This window comes from Haliotis rufescens, unplaced genomic scaffold (assembly GCF_023055435.1).
Source record: "Haliotis rufescens isolate VD_foot unplaced genomic scaffold, xgHalRufe1.0.p SCAF_5, whole genome shotgun sequence".
Taxonomy (NCBI): domain Eukaryota; kingdom Metazoa; phylum Mollusca; class Gastropoda; order Lepetellida; family Haliotidae; genus Haliotis; species Haliotis rufescens.
In genome coordinates this window covers 30,804,429-30,824,492 of record NW_025964223.1, presented here as the reverse complement: position 1 = coordinate 30,824,492, position 20,064 = coordinate 30,804,429, and the positions used below count along the sequence as shown (strand labels likewise).

Here is a 20,064-nt window from a genome sequence, read left to right as displayed (position 1 = left end):
TACTGAGGGGTCAGGAGAAAAAGTCCAGTTTTCACCAAAATCCAAACTTGACAGAGTCCGATTTGGACAGATGTCACTGTATATCGCTTGGGGTTGTAGTCACTCGGGCTTGATAACGGTATAAGAAGCTACATCCAAATGTTGCAGAGTGCAAGAAACCAGAAGTTGTTATCCATAAAGTTGCATAATTCTTACAAATCCTCTACCTCTTTTATATCATTCCCACGAATCCTGTATTTTGGCTGCAATCAAACTGTAACTAACATTTCTGATTTTCAACAGAAGTTCTTTTCACTGTCATCTGCACATGATTAATTTTTCTCTTAATAGCACTTACAGCTTTCCTGTGTGCAAGGGGGCAGGGGGGGAGTCACTTTCTTTCTGTGTGTGTGCTAAAGGACACATGTCCTATCAGGATCTTGTCTCTAACAATGAAATTATCATTCGTAAGAGCCGGTTATTCACATGAGTATTACTATTTGAGTGTGTTCATGCATGTTTACCATTGTGTTGACAAGCTCTCCTTCCAACTGCACAAAGTGTAGACGTTTCATTGTGACAGCCTAGTGACCCTCATTCCACTTGTTGGAAGTCACCAAGAAGTCTATTGAAGTTTTGACTGCTGTATCTTCCCTTTCGTCTGCACCTCTCACCACCTCTTCGACTTGGCCTTCTAACCCCAAGATACCGGCTCAACCCGACTCTACCTCGAGTTTTAATATTAGCCTCCTGGAGCATCTTTTCTCCACATAGAAGTCGGCCTTGTTAGATTCACATCCGTCAGCATTGTCCTTGGAAGTGAAACAAATAATACGATCTTAGACAGAATTGGCTCAGAAGAAATCCCCCACCAAGAGGCCTCATTGGGATCTGATTCCTGCCGAGCCACGACATTCTTACCTTGCTGCACAGCCTCCAGATGATTATCACAACTTCAGTTAGATAGTAGCTCTCATGCTTTACCCCACTGTGAGTCCTGACCTTCCTGCTTATCACATGATGCTCAAGGACCAGCAGGTGCCAATACTGTTCGATCAGGAGACATCTAAGTCCACAGGATTGTTAAAATAATCTCTCGGCTCGCGCACTGACTCCGCAGGACACCAGCCCTCTACTGTGAAATCTGCCTATAATTCATCCGGTCCATGCACAGACAGTTCATGCCTCATGCCGTTAATCATTATGGGCCTCCCATGCAGCTCCCGCATGGACTTCTCAGCTGCAGTGAACAACCCCGCACAGGATTCACATACACGACCAGCACCGTCCGTATGCAGTTGTGATACCTTTGCTGCCTTTGACGACCCTTATGGATCTACAGCTGACCAAGGTACCCATTCAAGTCCTGTTCAGCATTACATTTCTCCTGCTCCAGGTACGCAGTTCATTGCTGAATCATGGACCCCATCATCTGACCACGGAAGCCTATTGGAGACCTACGTCACCATGGATACTATTCACAAGTCAATGGAACTCCTGGGAGTTTCTCATACCCTGTCACACTCAGGTGCTGATGTTCAAGACGATGTTTATTCTCAATCTTCGGACTCACCTCATCGTGATTATGTCCCAGGCCATACTTTTGTGGACCTTATTGAGGAAATTAATCACTTGATACTCACAGAACAACCCGAATTGGAACAGACTAAATGCCGGAGTATGTGGGCTGCCACACCCCTCCTACATCACTACATGTTCATGAGACTTTGCCTTGGCCTAGCTATGCACATCTGGTAATCAAACAGGCTCCAGAGAATCTACAGAATTGAAATTGGATGAGCAATTTCCCTTATCTAATCTTAAATTGAGATTATATCAGACCCATGACAGCCTCTTTCCCGATCCTCCAGTTCTCGATGATGATTTCCTTAAGTTGGAACGAACACCCAACACCAAGATGTCTTTACCAGCATCCTATATTAAAGATCTCTGCCACAAGTCTTTTTATTGATTAGTGCATAAATTAAAAGGATTCTTTTCACCCTAACCATCAACCTGACAAATCCCAGTGGCCAGCCAACTCTTTTCACCCTGACAGATCCCAACGGCCAGCCGACTCTTTTTACCCTGACAGATCCCAACGGCCAGCCAACTCTTTTCACCCTGACAGATCCCAACGGCCAGCTGACTCTTTTTATCAATCAGACATCATAGTTCTGGTAGAAAAGGATTCAAATCTGCCGGACGAGGGTGCAACCGACAATGACTACCTTCGTTCATTACGCCATTCCCGACCCTATCGATCTGGCTTTGTTTACATATTATGATCTTCGGGTCCAGTGGGTCCAGTGGGAGGACATTTGTCGTTTTACGCCCCAAAACATATCACGTCCGACCTCTGGATCCTCAACCTGGTTACTCATTTGTACAAGCTGCATTTCCAAGTTCATCAACTAATTATCAATCTGAAAGTCCAAAACAAATTGTTTCTGGCACCTCCTCCAAAATTCCAGATGGAATCGGTAAGGAAATTACGTTCGACACTCAGGACAGGAGATTGGCTCATTAGCCTCGATGTCCAAGATGTGTGTCTCCATGTCCACATCCATCAGTCGTCATGGAAATAGTTCCGTTTTGCTGTCAAAGGGAAACGTTATGAGTTCAGTGTCCTGCCATTTGGAATCTCAATAGTCCCTTGGCTCTTCACCACGATTAGGCCGACTCTGTGTTCTAGTGGTCGTGCATCCTCCCCGAGAGTGGAAGGTCCTGGGTTTGTTCCCCAACTGTGTCATACTGAAAGATTGTACTTGTTTTTACCCTGCCTTAAACCTGGCAAAAAGGGGCGAAAACAAGGACTAGTTGGCTTGGAGTCAGTATACGGTATTCATGTGAAACTGGGTCATTTTGTCTCAGTGGGCTAGCATTATAAAATCTGGACTTGTACAAGCAGCCACACACACACTTACATACGTGCAGGCACGTCACTATATTAGTGCAATAATCTTGGTTCGCGATGTTACACCTCATTTCACCACATCACCTTCACCAGGATTACGGCTCCCATCATCAGCTTCGCCAATCTACATCTAGTACATCTTCAAGGGTATCTGGACAGCGGACCAAGACAAAGGCCAACTCCTCCAGAATATGATCTTCCTGATTGAACTTGTTATACATCATATACATTGGGGCCTGATTCCAACCCCACAAGAGGTGTCTCTACTCACGGGAACATCGCCTTGTCAAGGCTCTGATGATGATACACATGATCTCATCTTGGCCCTCTTGGCTCATTTGTAGGTGGATGTCTCCACTGGGAAACTTGACATCACTCCAAGACATGACCTTCAGGGTAAGTTTACGATGTTGCCCCCTCCAGAGCTCAATCAACATACTTTGTTCCCTAGCCTTGGACTCTCTAATTCAGATACCCCCTGAATTGTTACAGGTATTACTTTGGTGGACTCACAGGGATCACGTGATGATGGGCATCCCTCTAGTTTTGCTGTCCCCGGAACATCACCTGTTCACAGACACCTCTGACTCAGGATGGGGAGCCCACATGGACGATCTCATGATCCAACTGCAGGGAAATATAAGTTATATATTATGCTCTCAGACACTCCTACTCTCTTGCTCCTCGGTCCTCATAGCCACTGACAACACCATGGTCGTGGCTTAATTACAGAAACAAGGCAGAACCAATTACATCTCCCTCATAACAAAAACTACACCATTGTTTGCCTTGGCAGACTCCATCAACTGCAGGATGGAAGCGAGGCATATACCCTGGAAGTTCAACATACTGGCGGACAGCCTTTCCCACTGGGGATGAGTTATAACAAAGGAATGGATCTTCACCCAGAAGTCTTCTCGTGGAGCAAGTCATGATGGAACACTCCCCATCTAGTACTTTTTGCCAATTACCTGAACAACAATCAGCTACCAGTGTACGCCAGTCCGGTACTGGATTCAAAGGCTCACCAAGTCGACTCTCTCTCGATGGACTGGATAGGTATCATTTGGTGTGCTTTCCATCCTTGGTCCCTCCTGGACAAGGTTCTTTCGGATACTGGAAGTCACAGATTGTTTGGTCATTCTGATCGTTCCCGTTTGGCCAAGCAGAACCTGGTTCCCTCAACTTCTACCATTACTGATGGAAGACCAAATTCCACTTCCTCTCCACAGCAATCTTCTACGCCAACCCAGTCATCTTTTTTCAGAATCTCTCAAATCTTCATCTCGCCCCCTGAAACTTATCACACAGATGATGAAAGCTTCCGGCTTCTCTCAATCTGCCTCTTCAGCTGTGTCTTAAGCTAAGTCATTGAGACCTTCTTTCTCCTCCATATATGACAACCGATGGGATAACTTTGTCCACTGGAGATGATGATGAGAAATAGTTGATGATCCAGTTACCATCCTGATAGTGGCACAATGGAGGGTTATCATTCTGCGCTTCACTCAATCCTTCAGCATGACAGACTCTCTATTGGCAATCATCCCATTCTCAACAGGCTCATGGATCCTTTCTACTTGAGGATGTTTTGACTCCTTGGATTTTCCCTAAATGGAACTTGTCGGCACTTCTTATGGATTCCTTTGACCCTCTTTCTAATGCCACCTTGCTGAAATAATCACAAAAAGAGGCCTTCCTCCTTGCCATGGTAACGGCTTGTGGAGTTTCTGAATTACACGCCTTGGATTATTCATCACTTACTCATGATCATCACAGGCATGGCTGTGTCTGAACCATCAGGACTGAGCCACGCTCATCTGTCAGAGGGACTTCACACAACTAGGATGGATCATCAATGTGCGGAAATTGGAACTTACATCTTCATTTAATCTCCAATTGATCCGTGACCTATTCCAAACCAGCCGAGAGGTCCTCTCTACCTGGGGATAGGTGGCACCAAATACAAATCCCCACACTCAGTACATCATTTCTGGACTTTAATTTCATTTAACTTTCGTGACTGTCATAGTTACTGATTTACGACACCCATTTTCTGAAGAACATTTAATTGCAAAGGCTCATTGCCCTGGAGCCATGACATCTATATGCCTTGAAACACTTTTTTGCTGTTATTTATAAGATGCTAATCCTAATTGTTAATCCTCATTTTTGTGTACATCGACCGTCTGCCATCCTGAACGAGATGTGCATGTATGTCACTGATGAATTACTGTTTATATTTATTACTTACTAAATGTCAGGTGACCTTGGCTATATAAGCCTTGGTCCAGAGAGATTGAGAGGAAGGAAAAAAGAAATCAACGTCAGACCAACGCGTTGTTAACAGTATCAATACCTTGATTTCATGCATACCTAACTTTCTCCCTCCCTGTCAACAGGAATGGTCACTCGATGCCAGCCATTGCTATTGCTGATTGGTTTGGAGAACTTAATTGAAGATGACTTCTGAAAGTATGCCTTCAGTCATACCATTGGATGCATTAAGATGCATTAAGATGTAATGCAGGATAAGTTAAAAAATCTAGTGGCCCACCCATTGCAGAGCTGCCTCCCCACGATGTCTTCAGATGCTTTGTTTTTAGCAGTAATGTGCTGATCACTGACGTCAACACTTCCGTAGTCACATGGGAGTTGTGTGATAGATAGGGTTAGTCACTCAGCTAGTTGGAACAACTTCTTTTTCAACAAGTGAGTGAGTGAGTATGGTTTTACGCCGCTTTTAGCAATATTCCAGCAATATCAAGGCGGGGGACACCAGAAATGGGCCTTACACATTTTACCCACGTCGGGAATTGAACCCGGGTCATCGCATGACGAGCAAACACTTTAACCACTAGGTTAACTGACTGCCCTTTTTATCCCCCGCCCGGCCAGAATAGCTGAAGGGGGATTATGTCATGGCGCAGTCAGTCCGTCCATCTGTCCGTCTCTCTGTCCGTCCGTCCATCTGTCCGTCCCACAGAGGGTACTAAGCTTTTGAAATCAACTCCTCCTACAGTTTCCAGAGAATATCCCTGAAACTCTACACACAAGATATCGACATGTTGATGATACGCATATCAAGTCCCGTTTCATTTCGATTAATTTTGACAGAGTTACTGCCCCTGTTTTACAGAGCTTCATTTGCCTAATTGTGAGAGAGGTACTAAGCTTGTGAAATCAACTCCTCCTTCAGCTTTTAGAGAATATCCCTGACACACTTCACACAAGATGTCGACATGTTGATGATACTCATATCGCAGTCCCGTTTCATTTCGACAAATTTTGACAAGAGTTACCGCCCGTTTTACGGAGTTTTATTTGCCTAATTGTGAGAGAGGGCACTAAGCTTGTGAAATCAACTCCTCCTACAGTTAAAATGTGCACATGTTTAATATATCCATATCACAATCTCGTTTCATTTCTCTTCATGTTGAGAGTTACTGCCCTTGGTTTATGATGCTCGATTTGCACAACTGTGAGAGAGGGTACTGTTTTTGTGATATCAACTCCTACATTTTTCAGGGAATATCCCTGTCGCTCTAAACACATGCCGCTCTACACACAACATGTGTTATTGATACAAATATCGCTGTCGTTATTAATTTGATTTATTTTAACAGAGTTACTACCCTGGTTTATGATCCTCATTTTTGTCAACTGAAAGATTCTGTGAAATCCAGATAATTTTTTCGAAACAATACATTGGATGCATGTATGTTGTTAATAAACATATGACAATGATATTCCATTGCTATCAGTTTCAAAAGAGTTATATTGCATCTGATTGTTTATGTTCCATAAAACATTAAGCCTGTTAATGAATCTTACTGTAGATGGCTATATGATATTTTCATGTCAATTTATTTCCTTTCAACATTGTCAAATGCTAATTGCTAATTGGTAATGCTTGGCTTGATGCCTCCCAACAAAATGTTCTTGACAATTTGTTTCAAATGCAGTGCCATCTACTGTTGTTATTTCATAAAATACAAAGAAAATATAAACTTGTTAAAAAAATTCATACGGGGGATGTTGTGCTCTCAGAGCACTCCTGTTCAACAAGACCTCGTACAGCTCTCTATCTCTGTCAAGAACAAGCAGTATATGCATTAAGCAGTAACGAGGATAAGTATGCGATTATAAAAAATATCTAGGACTTTACCAGTAAGAAAACCAAATTGTCACTTGAAAACTTTATGAAGACTTATTTCACCAATAGAAATTAATTGTATAAAGACTAGCCAACGATAATTTGCTATCCGCTGTATACATATATATACTCACACGCAAAAGACACGCAAGTCGAGTATGCAGTATACATGTTATTTATTTTCAACAGTAAAGACAAGAAATACTAATAGGGCAAGATTGACAAAAATTTGACTGAAGACAGTTTAATGGATTAAAAGGCAGATGACATAAAAAAAAATTCAAATGTTAAGGGCTTACACAGTTTCGGGTCAATACCCAAAATGTCAATCAATACCTGATGTGACCACCATTAGCATTGATCACTGCCACACATCTCCTGTACACGGAGTGGATCAGACGATTTGTGATGGCCCTAGGGATCCTCCTGCACACATCCAGAGCAGCTGTGCCTAGTTCATTGGCAGTTGTATGGACAGGGTGCACATTGTACAGACGCCTTTGAACCTCATCCCACAAGTGTTCGATGGGGTTCAGATCAGGGCTGAGGGCTGGCCACTGTAGAACACGGATGCTGTGTTGTTGCACAAAGGCCATGGTAGCTCTGGCAACATGAGGATGAGCGTTGTCCTGCTGGAAAATGTGTTGATGTTGTGCAAAAAATGGAACAACGTGTGGTCTGATCACTTGGTCGATATACCGCTGAGCAGTGACCCCATGTCCCCGACCTTGACCAACATTCAGAAAGCACATGGGTCCAAGTCTCGCATTAAGTCCAATCCCTGCCCATATCATGACGCTAGGTCCACCCCATGGATCCCTTTCCACAACGTTTCTGTCAGCGAAACGATCACCTCGACGCCGCCAAATTCTGACTTTTCTGTCTGCATGGGAGACACAAAAGCGACTTTCATCAGAGAAGATGACATGCCTCCACTCACAATGACGCCAGTTGCGATGACCCTGTGGCCACTGAAGTCGTGCTTGTCGATGCCGTGGTTGGAGAACAGGACGACCTGCTGGTCTGCGACATCTGAGATTGTTGGAACGGAGACGTCAGATCACAGTGTCCCGGCTAATGTGTCGATTATGTGTTCCTATGGTCTGTCGAGCACTTTCACTTAGGGAACGGATGTCGCTGGTGTTGACAGGTAATCTGCCGATCTTGTCGAGGTGTGGTGACCCTAGGATGATGGCTCCGAGGAAGGTCATCTGTGGTCTGTGTAGTGTTGTATCGATGCAGGAGACCGTAAATTGTGGTTATGTTAACGTTGAAATGACGGGCAGACTCTCCAGCTTCCAAACGTCCGATAGCCTGGTTTCTCTGAATTTGAGTTAGGCATGGCATTGTTGACCAAGGAGTGGTAGGTCCAAGAATCGGCCACAGTTTTATACCCACTACAGTTCGTGACAGTTCGTGCATTTTCGATTTTGCGAGAAATGGGTGCATGATACCCACATATTCATTGAAATGGTGCGTTTTGGCGATTCGTTTTTTATGTTGCATTTTTACTCGGGGCTTCCAAAATGCAACCAAAAAAATTGATAACACCATAAGGCTTCACTACATGCTAAAACTTGTATCAATTAATGGTTTTGTGTTTGTTACCTATTTGCTTAAAACCACTTGCGTTTCTTTTGCGTGTGAGTATATGTAACCTACACCTAATAACTATAATATTACGTACCGTGTTATTTTATGTGAAAATATATAGCATCATATATTGAAATGAATAACAATTTTTAAAAATTTTTTTTATAAAAATTGCGAGTGCATGTTCAGATCTCCAGAAATGACGTCATAATAGAATATACCTTCACTTTTCTTTGTGATTTACATAATGCAATCAATCTATATATAGGATCTGTATTTAGTGAAGTTAGCTTACTATCACCAGTTGAATTTCAAAAGGTTCTTGATACATGTTTCGTTAAGCATGAAAATGTGCAAAGTGCTCGTTAATAGTGTTGGAGTGTTTTGGAATTGGGACAAAGTCAGTGATGGGACTGAACTACAGTGAAATTTCAAAAACTTTGTATTTGAAAAAAAACAAACATCTGTTGCTGAACTAGACTGGAATTTCTGGGCTTGGTTGGAGTGCTACCAGTGGCGATTACGAGTTATGTGCCTTCTATGTTCCCCCCTCCTGACCAATGAGATTCCACCTCTCATATCACTTGAATTTGCTTCAAACAAAATGGTGGCGCCAAGTTGAGACGATTTCATCTGCAATAAAGGTCTTTGTTGTAATAAAATTGGTTTTACCTCCCAAAGTGCATCATGTCACTTGAGCAACCTGACTGAAAACATGAAAAGATTTGTAAAATATCTGTCGACGCTCAACTGATGGTACACGTGCTCTGCAAATTCTGCTGTCTAACGAATTCGGCAAGGCAGTTGCCATGTTGTTAATAAACCGGATGTCGATTTAGTTACAGCATTTTGATTGGACTATGCATAGACTCGTTAGTCCAGCCAAATTATTACTCCGTTATTCCAGCCTAGTGCGGCAAGGGTGGAAATTGGACTTTTAAAGTCAGTCAACTCCCTCGCCTTGGGAAGATGTATGTACACAACATGTTAAGCAGAAAAAGATTTGTGTTGGTAATATGTGCATGGAATCCATATAGTATGCAAAATTCAGAAGTGCTGACGATGAGAGAAAACAATTAACTAGATATTGAATACTGATAATATTTATAACATCACCAATATACCATTGTAATATAATCATCAATAGTTTCTGTTGAATTGAGATTACATGTTATTTTGTTTTGCAGGAGGCATTGTCAGTTTATGAGGAGGCTCTCAAACGTCGGCCCTCCCACTATGCACCCCAGTCGCTGTACAACATGATGGGTATGTACGTCCCACAGAAGCCAACCCCATCCTCCATATTCGCTGACCCCACCAATTGTCTAGCAAGTACAGTCTTTGTTCTAGCTGGCATAGCTGGATCACTAGCAGTGTGTGCACATTGTACCTAGTTTTGGTGGTTGACATGCCCAGTAAGTTTCATTTGTAAATGGGTTTAAGATATAGGTAGGTAGTTTGGGGAAAATGTGTAGATGTCATATGTAACACTCGACTCTGCTGAAAATGTTAATTAGAAGTTGGAAATTACACAGATGAACAGATTTCCAATCATTTGAAATTTTCAGTTTAGCCCTCATTCTGATAATCATTAGCTGAACTGTCCAGTAGAGCCTTAAGGGGTAAGTCAAGTTAACATGGCAACTTTGCAGATTTTAATACTTAAGGGTATTCATATTCACAAATGCTTGACCAAAATCAAATTTGAAAAACAGAAATAGCATAAAACAGACAATAAAAAAGCAACAGGCAAAATCGACCACCCAATGAAAAAATCTGCTGCTGAGGGTATTCCCCTTCCTGGGGTTAATATTGGTTCCCAGGGTTTGACACAATGTACAACTTCAACAATCATGACTACAGGGTCAAAGTCGAGTGTGCCAGCTTCTGGATCATATTTTTTAATACATAACATCTCTTTTTTCTGTCTGCTCATCTATTTGATTACCGTGTCATTATACCTTATTAGTAATAACAATGAAGATGCCTTCAGTTGTTTACTCAGGGTATGAATCCTGGACAGGCACTCATTGTGTGGAATAGGACCGAGGACAGCACTTGGTTTATAACCCAAACAGGATGTTAGTCAAATTTAAACTTATTCTATCTCACACTTTGCATTTCTCTCATCTTCTTCGATCCTATGTGGAAACATGCTGAACCATCAAATCAAAACATTCACCCAAACAACCCCTGCATCTCCATGGTACATCCAGAAGCTAGGTCAATAGCGTGTTTCCCATGCACGGCAAGCCTGCTTAAAATTACCATGTGCATACCTCCGCCAACTCATTCTCTTTCTCATCGCCACTGTGTTGTGACGTGTTTTGCAATCTTAGAGAAGTTTCTTTGTCCTGTTTCCAAGTTCTGTGAAGAATTACACCACCAACAGACCGCCTTCGTGGTCTAGTGGTAAAGCCTCTGCCCGGGGAGCAGAAGGTTCAGGGTTTGATCCCCTACCACGTCATACCAAAAGACGTTACTTTTAAAGGTGGTATTTGTTGCTACGCTGTCTGGCACTCAGCATTAAGGGGCTAAAACAAGGACTGGTCAGCTCAGAGTGGGGTATTCATGTTAAACTGTGACATGGTATCTCAGTTGGCTAGCACTATAAATTGGCATCAATCTGGACTAGTACAAGCAGACGCACGCACACTTGCATGCCAACTCACTTATTCAACATCAGACCCTCACCCCTTTTGTTGTGACTGTTGCTTGCAGTATTCATTGAACTCACTGTGTGCTGAGTGTCATGCCTTGCCAGATTCGCGTCTATCGCAGGTTACCAGACCAGCGTTCTAAGGCCAAGGATTCAACTAGGAAATCCAATAGCAGCTCTTCACTTCAATCAGAAAAACCCTTACTTTCTGTCACCGATGACAACGCTTCACAATCTCCTATACAAGCCGATGTTTGTTCTGTCCAACTGACCGATCGTGCTACCACATTTGAGATACCATGCTTGGAATCTACGTGTTCCGTTCCTACAGCTGATCGTGATAAGAATGTTTGTTCTACTACCTCCCAGGACGCTCCCAATCGTCACGGTAAGGATCAACGATCAAATTCTTAGAATAAAGATCGGCGTCTGCCCGGTGAGCAGAAGGTTCGGTGTTGATCCCCTACAACGTCATACCAAAAGACGTTACTTTTAAAGGTGGTATTTGTTGCTACACTGTCTGGCAATGGCATTGAGGGGCTAAAACAAGGACTGGTCAGCTCAGAGTGGGGTATACTGTGTCTGTGTGGGGTATTCATGTTAAACTGTGACATGGTATCTCAGTTGGCTAGGACTATAAATTGGCATCAATCCGGACTAGTACAAGCAGACGCATGCACGCACACACACACACACACACACACGTGCATGCCAACTCACTTATTCAACATCAGACCCTCACTCCTTTTGTTGTGACTGTCGCTTGCAGAACAATGACTGACAATGTTAACACAACCGAGTGTCGGGAGAAGCTTTTTGAAAACCATACTGGAACAAGATCACCATTGACCGTTAAACTTCGTATCAACTTGATTGACAAACCATGGATACTACAGATGGCTCCATATCAAGATATAAATCAATAAATTTTCTGTAGATTTATCATAAAAAATCAAATCAATCGTTTTTGGCGTCTGCATCAATCACAGTGGGTGGAGCTTATTTACAGTTGCGCTATAAATAGCATAGCACATGGTCTTGTGTACATGTGACACATTCAATGCATTTGTGGTCAAAGTGTAGTGTGTTGTATATTTTCTTTACGGCAGAACATCAGTTTCGGTTAATGTAACAGTAACGATACTTAAATACGAAATTGACCACACGATTCTTTCAGTTCAATCCGAAAATTACAGATATTTGTTAAGTTTTGGTCATTTGCATTCAACAGTAAGATCTGTTCCACACAATAATCAGATTATATTTATAAAACTTAAATTATTACACAGATTTTTCAACTAGTGTTTAGGAAAGGGGCTAATTTGAAGCACCAGAAGTTGCACCAAAATTTCTCAGCTTGACTACATTAGATGAATGTGTCACATGTATCAACCTAACAATGCACATAAGTAACGAAATGTACTTGATGTTTTGACCTACGTAAGGCGAATCCAGATAATATTGTACTTACGATAAACGAAAACTCCAATACACATATTCAACTAGACAACTTTAATTATGAATTTCCTTTTCTTTCACAGAATTTTCACACACAGAACTGAGTTTGATCATTTTGATCAAGATATCCACACGTGTCCCATGTATTTTTATACCCCCAACAAAATGTCGGGGGTATATAGTTATACCAAGATTCCGTCCGTCCGTCCGTCCGTCCGTCCGTCTGAAAACTTTGTCCGCGCGATTTCTCTTAAACTCTTCAGTGGATTCATCTCAAACTTAGTACATATAATCTGTGTCATATGGAGGGGTGCAGTCAAAAGAAAAAAATTGTTTTTATTAATTTTCCATTTTTTTATGAATTTTTCAAACCCTAACGTCCATCTGAAAACTTTGTCCGCGTGATTTCTCTTAAACTATTCAGTGGATTCATCTCAAACTTAGTACATATAATCTGTGTCATATGGAGGGACGCAGTCAAAAGAAAAAAATTGTTTTTATTAATTTTCCATTTTTTAATGAATTTTTCAAACCCTAACGTCCATCTGAAAAACTTTGTCCGCGCGATTTCTCTTAAACTATTCAGTGGATTCATCTCAAACTTAGTACATATAATCTGTGTCATATGGAGGGGTGCAGTCAAAAGAAAAAAATTGTTTTTATTAATTTTCCATTTTTTAATGAATTTTTCAAACCCTAACATCCGTCTGAAAATTTTGTCCGCGCGATTTCTCTTAAACTATTCAGTGGATTCATCTCAAACTTAGTACATATAATCTGTGTCATATGGAGGGGTGCAGTCAAAAGGAAATATTTTTTTTTATTAATTTTTCCATTTTGTTATTAATTTTTCAAACCCTAACCAGGGTTTCCCCTGACGCAGATTTCTTGTGTATATGACTCTCAATTAAGGAAAAATACGTCCAGAAATAAATGACTGCGTTATGACTGATGCAATTTCAAAATATCTATGTTGTTGTTTACCAGCTTTGGAATGAAAATATTACAACTACTCACCTGAACTTAATTTATAAATATTTTCTGAAGACAATATCTGCAAACATCTTAAAATTTACGTCTAGTTTTTAATTAATCGTCGTTTTTAGAAGTAACATAACTTCGCATAACACCACTAGTAGTATAGGTAATGGGGGTTCTGGACCACTTCCACTGGAGCCAGATTCATATACCTATACTGCTACTACAGGGGGGATTTTTTATGTCAAAATGATTATGCGATTTAACGATAGTCATGAGATTAAGTTAAATTGGCTCTAGCTCACCAATACCTGGGGCCAATCATTGCTTTAGATGAGCCTAAATGGTAATCAAAATATTCTTGATTATTTTTATCGATAAAGCGATGTTCAACATTTTTATTAAGTTCTTCGTTAATTTTACTAGGAGACCAGACTATATAACTACACTCTTTTTGTAAATTGATAAGAAACAATTGATAACCGTATTTGGTTGGTTTGACATCACTGATATAATAAAAACCTTGTGGTAATTCTTTCCATTTAATAGCTTTCTCCATTATTATATATTTATGTAAGCAATTGTCTAAATGTGATCAAACGATAGTAAGCAATCTATTTTTAATCTCCAACCAGTTCTTTGGTTTTGGCACGGAATAATTGACGCGCTTGTTGCCTCCCCTCTTCTATGAACTTTTTTTTCTCGTCTTCGCTAATACCACTGGTCTTACTAGATTTTGATCGAATCTCCTGCTTCATTTTATTGTATTTGTTGAGTTCCGACAGCACTAAACGAAACTCATCCTCGGATATCTTACAATCGGCCATTGCTGTCGAAATATGATCCTCGATGCTGTTCAACTTTGCTTCGGCGAGTATCCGAATATTATCGTGTTTTAATGCTTTCTTTTGTAACCCACGAGAAATGAATTTTATCGCTATTCCTGCCAGTCCCGAGACTCCAGCGGCTATTTCCATGCCTAGCACGATAGGCGCGGCGATTATAGTTGATAGTAAACCGATACCCGCTACACCGAGTCCCATGCCAGATACTACAAGAGCGGTGTCAACTCCGTCCAGAGCATTCACGGCTCTGCGATACTTTTTATACAATCCAAGTCTCAACTCCCTATCCTTCCCTATTCGATGTTTTATGTCGCTTATTTGATGTAATCGAAATCCATCAACAGTTTCCATCTTTTCAAATGCTTCATTGAGCGCCGGATATAAACTCATAGTGTATATAACGATCATATAATAGTCTTTAATTGGTCTTGCTTAAATGTTTTGAGACTATACATCAACCTTATTAAATGTATATTATACGGCAATAATATCTTAGAAAGAGAAATACTACCACTTTTAATAATTTGGACCCCCTCGAGGGTTGCAACGGGCGATGCTCCGATATGAATAATACTGCAACGTTGACGCTCGTGATTCTTGAACCATTTAATCGATAGACCTGGTAATATTTCGAATGCATCTACCGGTACATCTCCGAACAAGACTTCAATAATAAGCGTAGAAATATTAGGTATTGCACTCAAGTTAACTTTAATATCTTCGAATTCAGTAACCAAATTTAAACTAATGTTTTTTAAGGACGGACGACTATATAACATATGACCTGGGTTTTCTGGCAGGGGAGTGACCAACACACTTTTTCGTTTTGACGGGATATAAGCCGCGAGTACGATGCCACTATTTATTATCTTAGTTAAATTATGTCCCTTACCCATCATCGCATAAGGTGGGATAATGACGATATTCAGTAGCCACTCGATGTTTGCTTCGACCATAGTCCATTTATTATCATCGTTGCGAGTAATATTATACGAAGTGTTTTTAAGGAGTCTACTAATGTCGACATCGCTTAAATCTCCTAGATTACCCGTGAATGTGACTTCTTTCCGCTTGTATACATTATCGTGTAAGTGTAAAGCGTATAACTTACCATTGTCACCGGGTTTATCAAATCCTTCCGTGTCTCCGAGATCGGAAAGCGCAATTGTATTACATTGTCTTACTGTTCCAGGGCCTGATGCATCAACCATTATTTTTAATATGGAGTGTTACGCTTAAGTATCCTATATGTACAGGTTGGTGTTTTATATCTAATACAGAAATTTTGAGGTCTGAAATAATACCACTCTTCAATTTTTTATATTGTAATGACGAGAAAGATTCCGTTCTACCGCTATTATATTTTTCATTTTTCACTGGAACACTTCTGAGCAGAGTTGAAGGACTTTCTAGTTGAATATTATCCGTCGTGCTTATTTGATCAAGATGGATGAACAACTCTTTATAGGGAACTAAATCGGGTAATTTAATATAAGGATGTGTGTCATCTAAGCGACTAAATTCCTCTCTACCTGGTTGGCCCAATACAATTATATCATCTGAATGGTTGTATTTCACTGTCCCAGTCGCCTCATTTTGTGTGAGACTAATTTTATTAGGCTTAAAAATTTCATCATTGAGTGAGCTTACGCTGTAATACCCATCAGGTATAGTAATGTCTTTGACAGTGCCAAGTACGGATAATATATTTATCCTATTATTATTTTTTATAGCATTTATATTGGTCCACCTCGGGTAATACGTTACATCGCATAGTGCGACTTCGAGTTGTCCATCCGAGTTATCGATAGTACGAAGCAGTTGAATAGACTGACCATTTGTTATTCCCAGGAGTGTAACATACATATCAAATATACAATGATACTATATCATAACTTAAATATGGAATCAACCATTATTTATAATATGGAGTGTTACACTTAAGTATCCTATATGTACAGGTTGATGTTTTACATCTAATACAGAAATTTTGAGGTCTGAAATAATACCACGCTTTAATTTTTTATATTGTAATGTTGAGAAAGATTCCGTTCTACCACTATTATATTTTTCATCTTTAACTGGAACACATCTGAGTAGAGTTGAAGGACTTTCTTGTTGAATATTATCCGTTGTACTGATCTGATCAAGATGGATGCACAACTCTTTATAGGGAACTAAATCGGGTAATGCATATACAGTCACTGTTTTTTTAGGTGGTAATACTACTGACTGTCCAAATCCAAGTGTAATTGCTAAGTTCTCGTCAATAATTATACCTGTTTTTCCAGTGTATATTTTCACTGTCCCATTCGACTCATTTTGTGTGATACTCATTCCATTAGACTTAAAATTTTCATCATTGAGTGAGCATACGCTGTAATACCCATCAGGTATAATAATGAGTTTTTCACTACCCCTGTTTTCACCTGGTATAATCATCTTATTATTCCTTTTTGCAGCACTTATATTGGTCCACAGCAGGTAATACGTTACGTCACAGATAGCGACTTCAAGCTGTCCATCCGAGTTATCGATAGTATGAAGCAGTTCAATAGACTGAAAAATTTGTTATTCCAGGTAGTGTAACATACATATTAAATATACAATGATACTATATCATAACTTAAATATGAAATCGACTCACATTACTAATCAATCGATTATGGTAACTGCCTCCGGTGCTGAGTTTACCGTTAAATTCCACGATATCTTTGAAAAATACAGTTTCACGGCAACTAACGATACAATGGTGGACGATTGGTTTAACCGTCCGATGCAATTTTGGCAGAATCAGTTAAACTTTGCCGTATGGTGTGCCACAACGGGATGTGGTGTATCTGTTAATGTCCCAGGATTTAAACTATATAAGTCTGTTATATTATTTCACGTGTACTATCAGATTAGACGTATACTTAAAGAAATCAGTGCTCCATTACCGATGGATCCAGCATGGAATCATGCAAATAATCATTATAATAAGAGGGCCTTCGAACGTATTTGTAATGAATTTAATGTTTCTACGAGTAAAGATTGGCGCATTAGTGGACCTAGCCATGGTCTAGGTATTCCGTACAATGGACAAAGAACTATTAAAGATAAAAGCGATTATTTAATTAAAGCGGGTGTGATCCCTTCAGGCTTTGCTCTCTCGGATAAACAGTTTAGAGCAGATCGTATGAACTTTGAGAGTGGCATTCCTTATCTTATAACAAAGTTTGTGCATCCAAACGATACAACAGATGCTTGGAATGAATTTCTTAATGATAAAACGGAAAATAATTTTACTAACCCAGGATTTGAAAGAGTTAATGAATCGATAAGAACTTATGTATGGGCAATTCTCGGTGCACAATCGCAAACACGAACGTCCATTATTGGTACTGGGACGGCGTTTGATGCGCAAAAACAGTTTGTCTCAAACGTGGAGGACGCCATTAATTCACCAGTTGACATACCATCGTCTATAAAGCGTTTTCAAGATGCATTACAGTACGCTCAATCAAAAGTGGACTTCGTTTATGCGCCGGGACTATACATGTCTCCGAGTAATATGGAACTTAAGATAGGTCAAGTGATAGGCTATAATAATAAAATTGTTATCGCTACCGATCAACAAAAACCAGGTATAAATTCAGATATTAACGTTGAATTAATAACGCAAACGATCACGGGCGAAAAGGGAATAGTCAAGCCGCAAACACCAACTATCGCTCAACCATCTACTAATGCACAAGTACCACCGCATATTGAGGCTAAAAATCAACAACATATCGATGAAAAAACAGCGCTTGCAGTGGGTGGAGTCTCGGTTGGTTTACTCATGATTTGGTGGTTAAATAGTTCTTAGCGAACACGTACAACAGCCCTGCAATTGCTACGATCAGCCCCCACAAGTTTTGACTAAGCCAAGTGGTGGTCTTAGCTAATAAATTCAATAGCCAGGAAACAACACTCCCTATTATACCGGGAAGTGCGGCCGCGGCTTTCTCAGCGAGCTTTCCCAGTGCTGAACCTAATGCTTTTAAATGCTTTTTTATCCACTCTTTTATACCATTTTTATCGCTAGGCGGTGTACCTCCACCTGTACTACCACCTGTTAACGAGAGAGTCAAAGTCGATATAATAAATCCCAACGCGGTTAAAATACTGGCAATTGTTATTCCCTGTTCTCTGAACAATGTTTTAATTTTATCGGCCAGTGTAGTGTCATCGTTGAGGACTTGATCGATAGTTTCTCGAATACGACTGATTTGCGAACGAAGTGCCTTTCTATTACTGGAAGCAGCTTCGAGGCGGGCCGATCTTTCGTCTTCTAAGTTACGCAATCTTTCCGCTACGCGGCGTCTACTGAACTCATCACCCGCCTGTTCGAGTTTTGTTTTCTCTTTAGCTATATGCTTGTCGATTTCGGATATCTTGGCTATATTATTGATGAGTTCTCCCCGCATTGTTCGCATTGCCTTGTCAAGACCTCGTAATTCCCTAATACTAAACTCCGAATATGGTGATACACTGACCGTGGAATTATCGTAATAGGTATCTAAGATTTCTCCGAGTCCGTTCGAGGCCACGTTAGAGGCTTCTTCCAAATCATCTGTATTACCGAGTTCAGTACGCACGGTTCGAAGAACCTTAGTAGTCTTCGCGGGAAGTCGTCCGTATTCTACAAAACCTAATTTATCACGAACAAACTCGCGACTATGTTTACCAGCTATAGTAGACAAGGCTAGGGGCTTACGAGTACTATAATGCATAAGATCAATATGCGGAGAGTCACGCACTCGCAATATTCCTTTACCATCTAGCTTAAACTTTGAATAGTCACGACCTATTGGGATAACATAATTTTTATCATCTTTTAAGGCATCGTAATAATCATTGACGGTGGATTGTAAAATTTCATCGTTAAGATTCGTGCCACCAAAGTTGGTTTCATCAGTACCCTCTTCGTTTGGGTTATCAAAGTCATCAAGTGTACTTAGATCTAAGTCATTATGTTCAAAATTAGCCATTTTTATATTAAACATAGGGTACATAATTTCAATATAAACAATGTCTTCGCAATACGGACGCAAGTTAAACCCACAACGTAGACTTCAAAATCCATTAGGGGTCAAAGCAATTCGTCAGTCTGTAACTATAACTAATAACCCTAGTACCATAGATCAGAATCAAACGCTTCTGGTTCGCTTTCCTAATCTCGGCGCACACGATGTGTTAGTTCCAGGAACTGTCCGACTAGCATTTACGATTAGTTTGACTTCAACAGACGTTAACAGGGAGCCCGTTCAGAACATAGGTCGTGCTATCGTTAAGAAAATCGCGATTAAAATTAGCGGTAATGAGGTTTTGAGTATCGACGATAGTGATGTATACTATTGCTACATGGATCTCTGGAGAACGGATAAAGAGCGGGAAAACTTACAGTACCAAGGTATTTGTAATAAGAACACATTGAGACTGCGCGTGGGTGCTG

The 20,064-nt window shown here is 40.5% G+C and overlaps 1 protein-coding gene across 3 annotated transcripts in view; it reads left to right on the top strand.

Annotated features, from left to right (window-relative positions):
• Window positions 1-20,064, top strand: part of LOC124118346 (protein O-mannosyl-transferase TMTC2-like) — a 475,717-nt gene that overhangs the window by 245,209 nt on the left and 210,444 nt on the right. For all 3 annotated transcript variants that reach the window (XM_048383557.1, XM_046480439.2, XM_046480438.2), the window contains one exon: window positions 9,833-9,911. In XM_048383557.1, coding sequence (XP_048239514.1) covers window positions 9,833-9,911 — 79 coding nt within the window. The remainder of the gene's footprint in view (window positions 1-9,832; window positions 9,912-20,064) is intronic.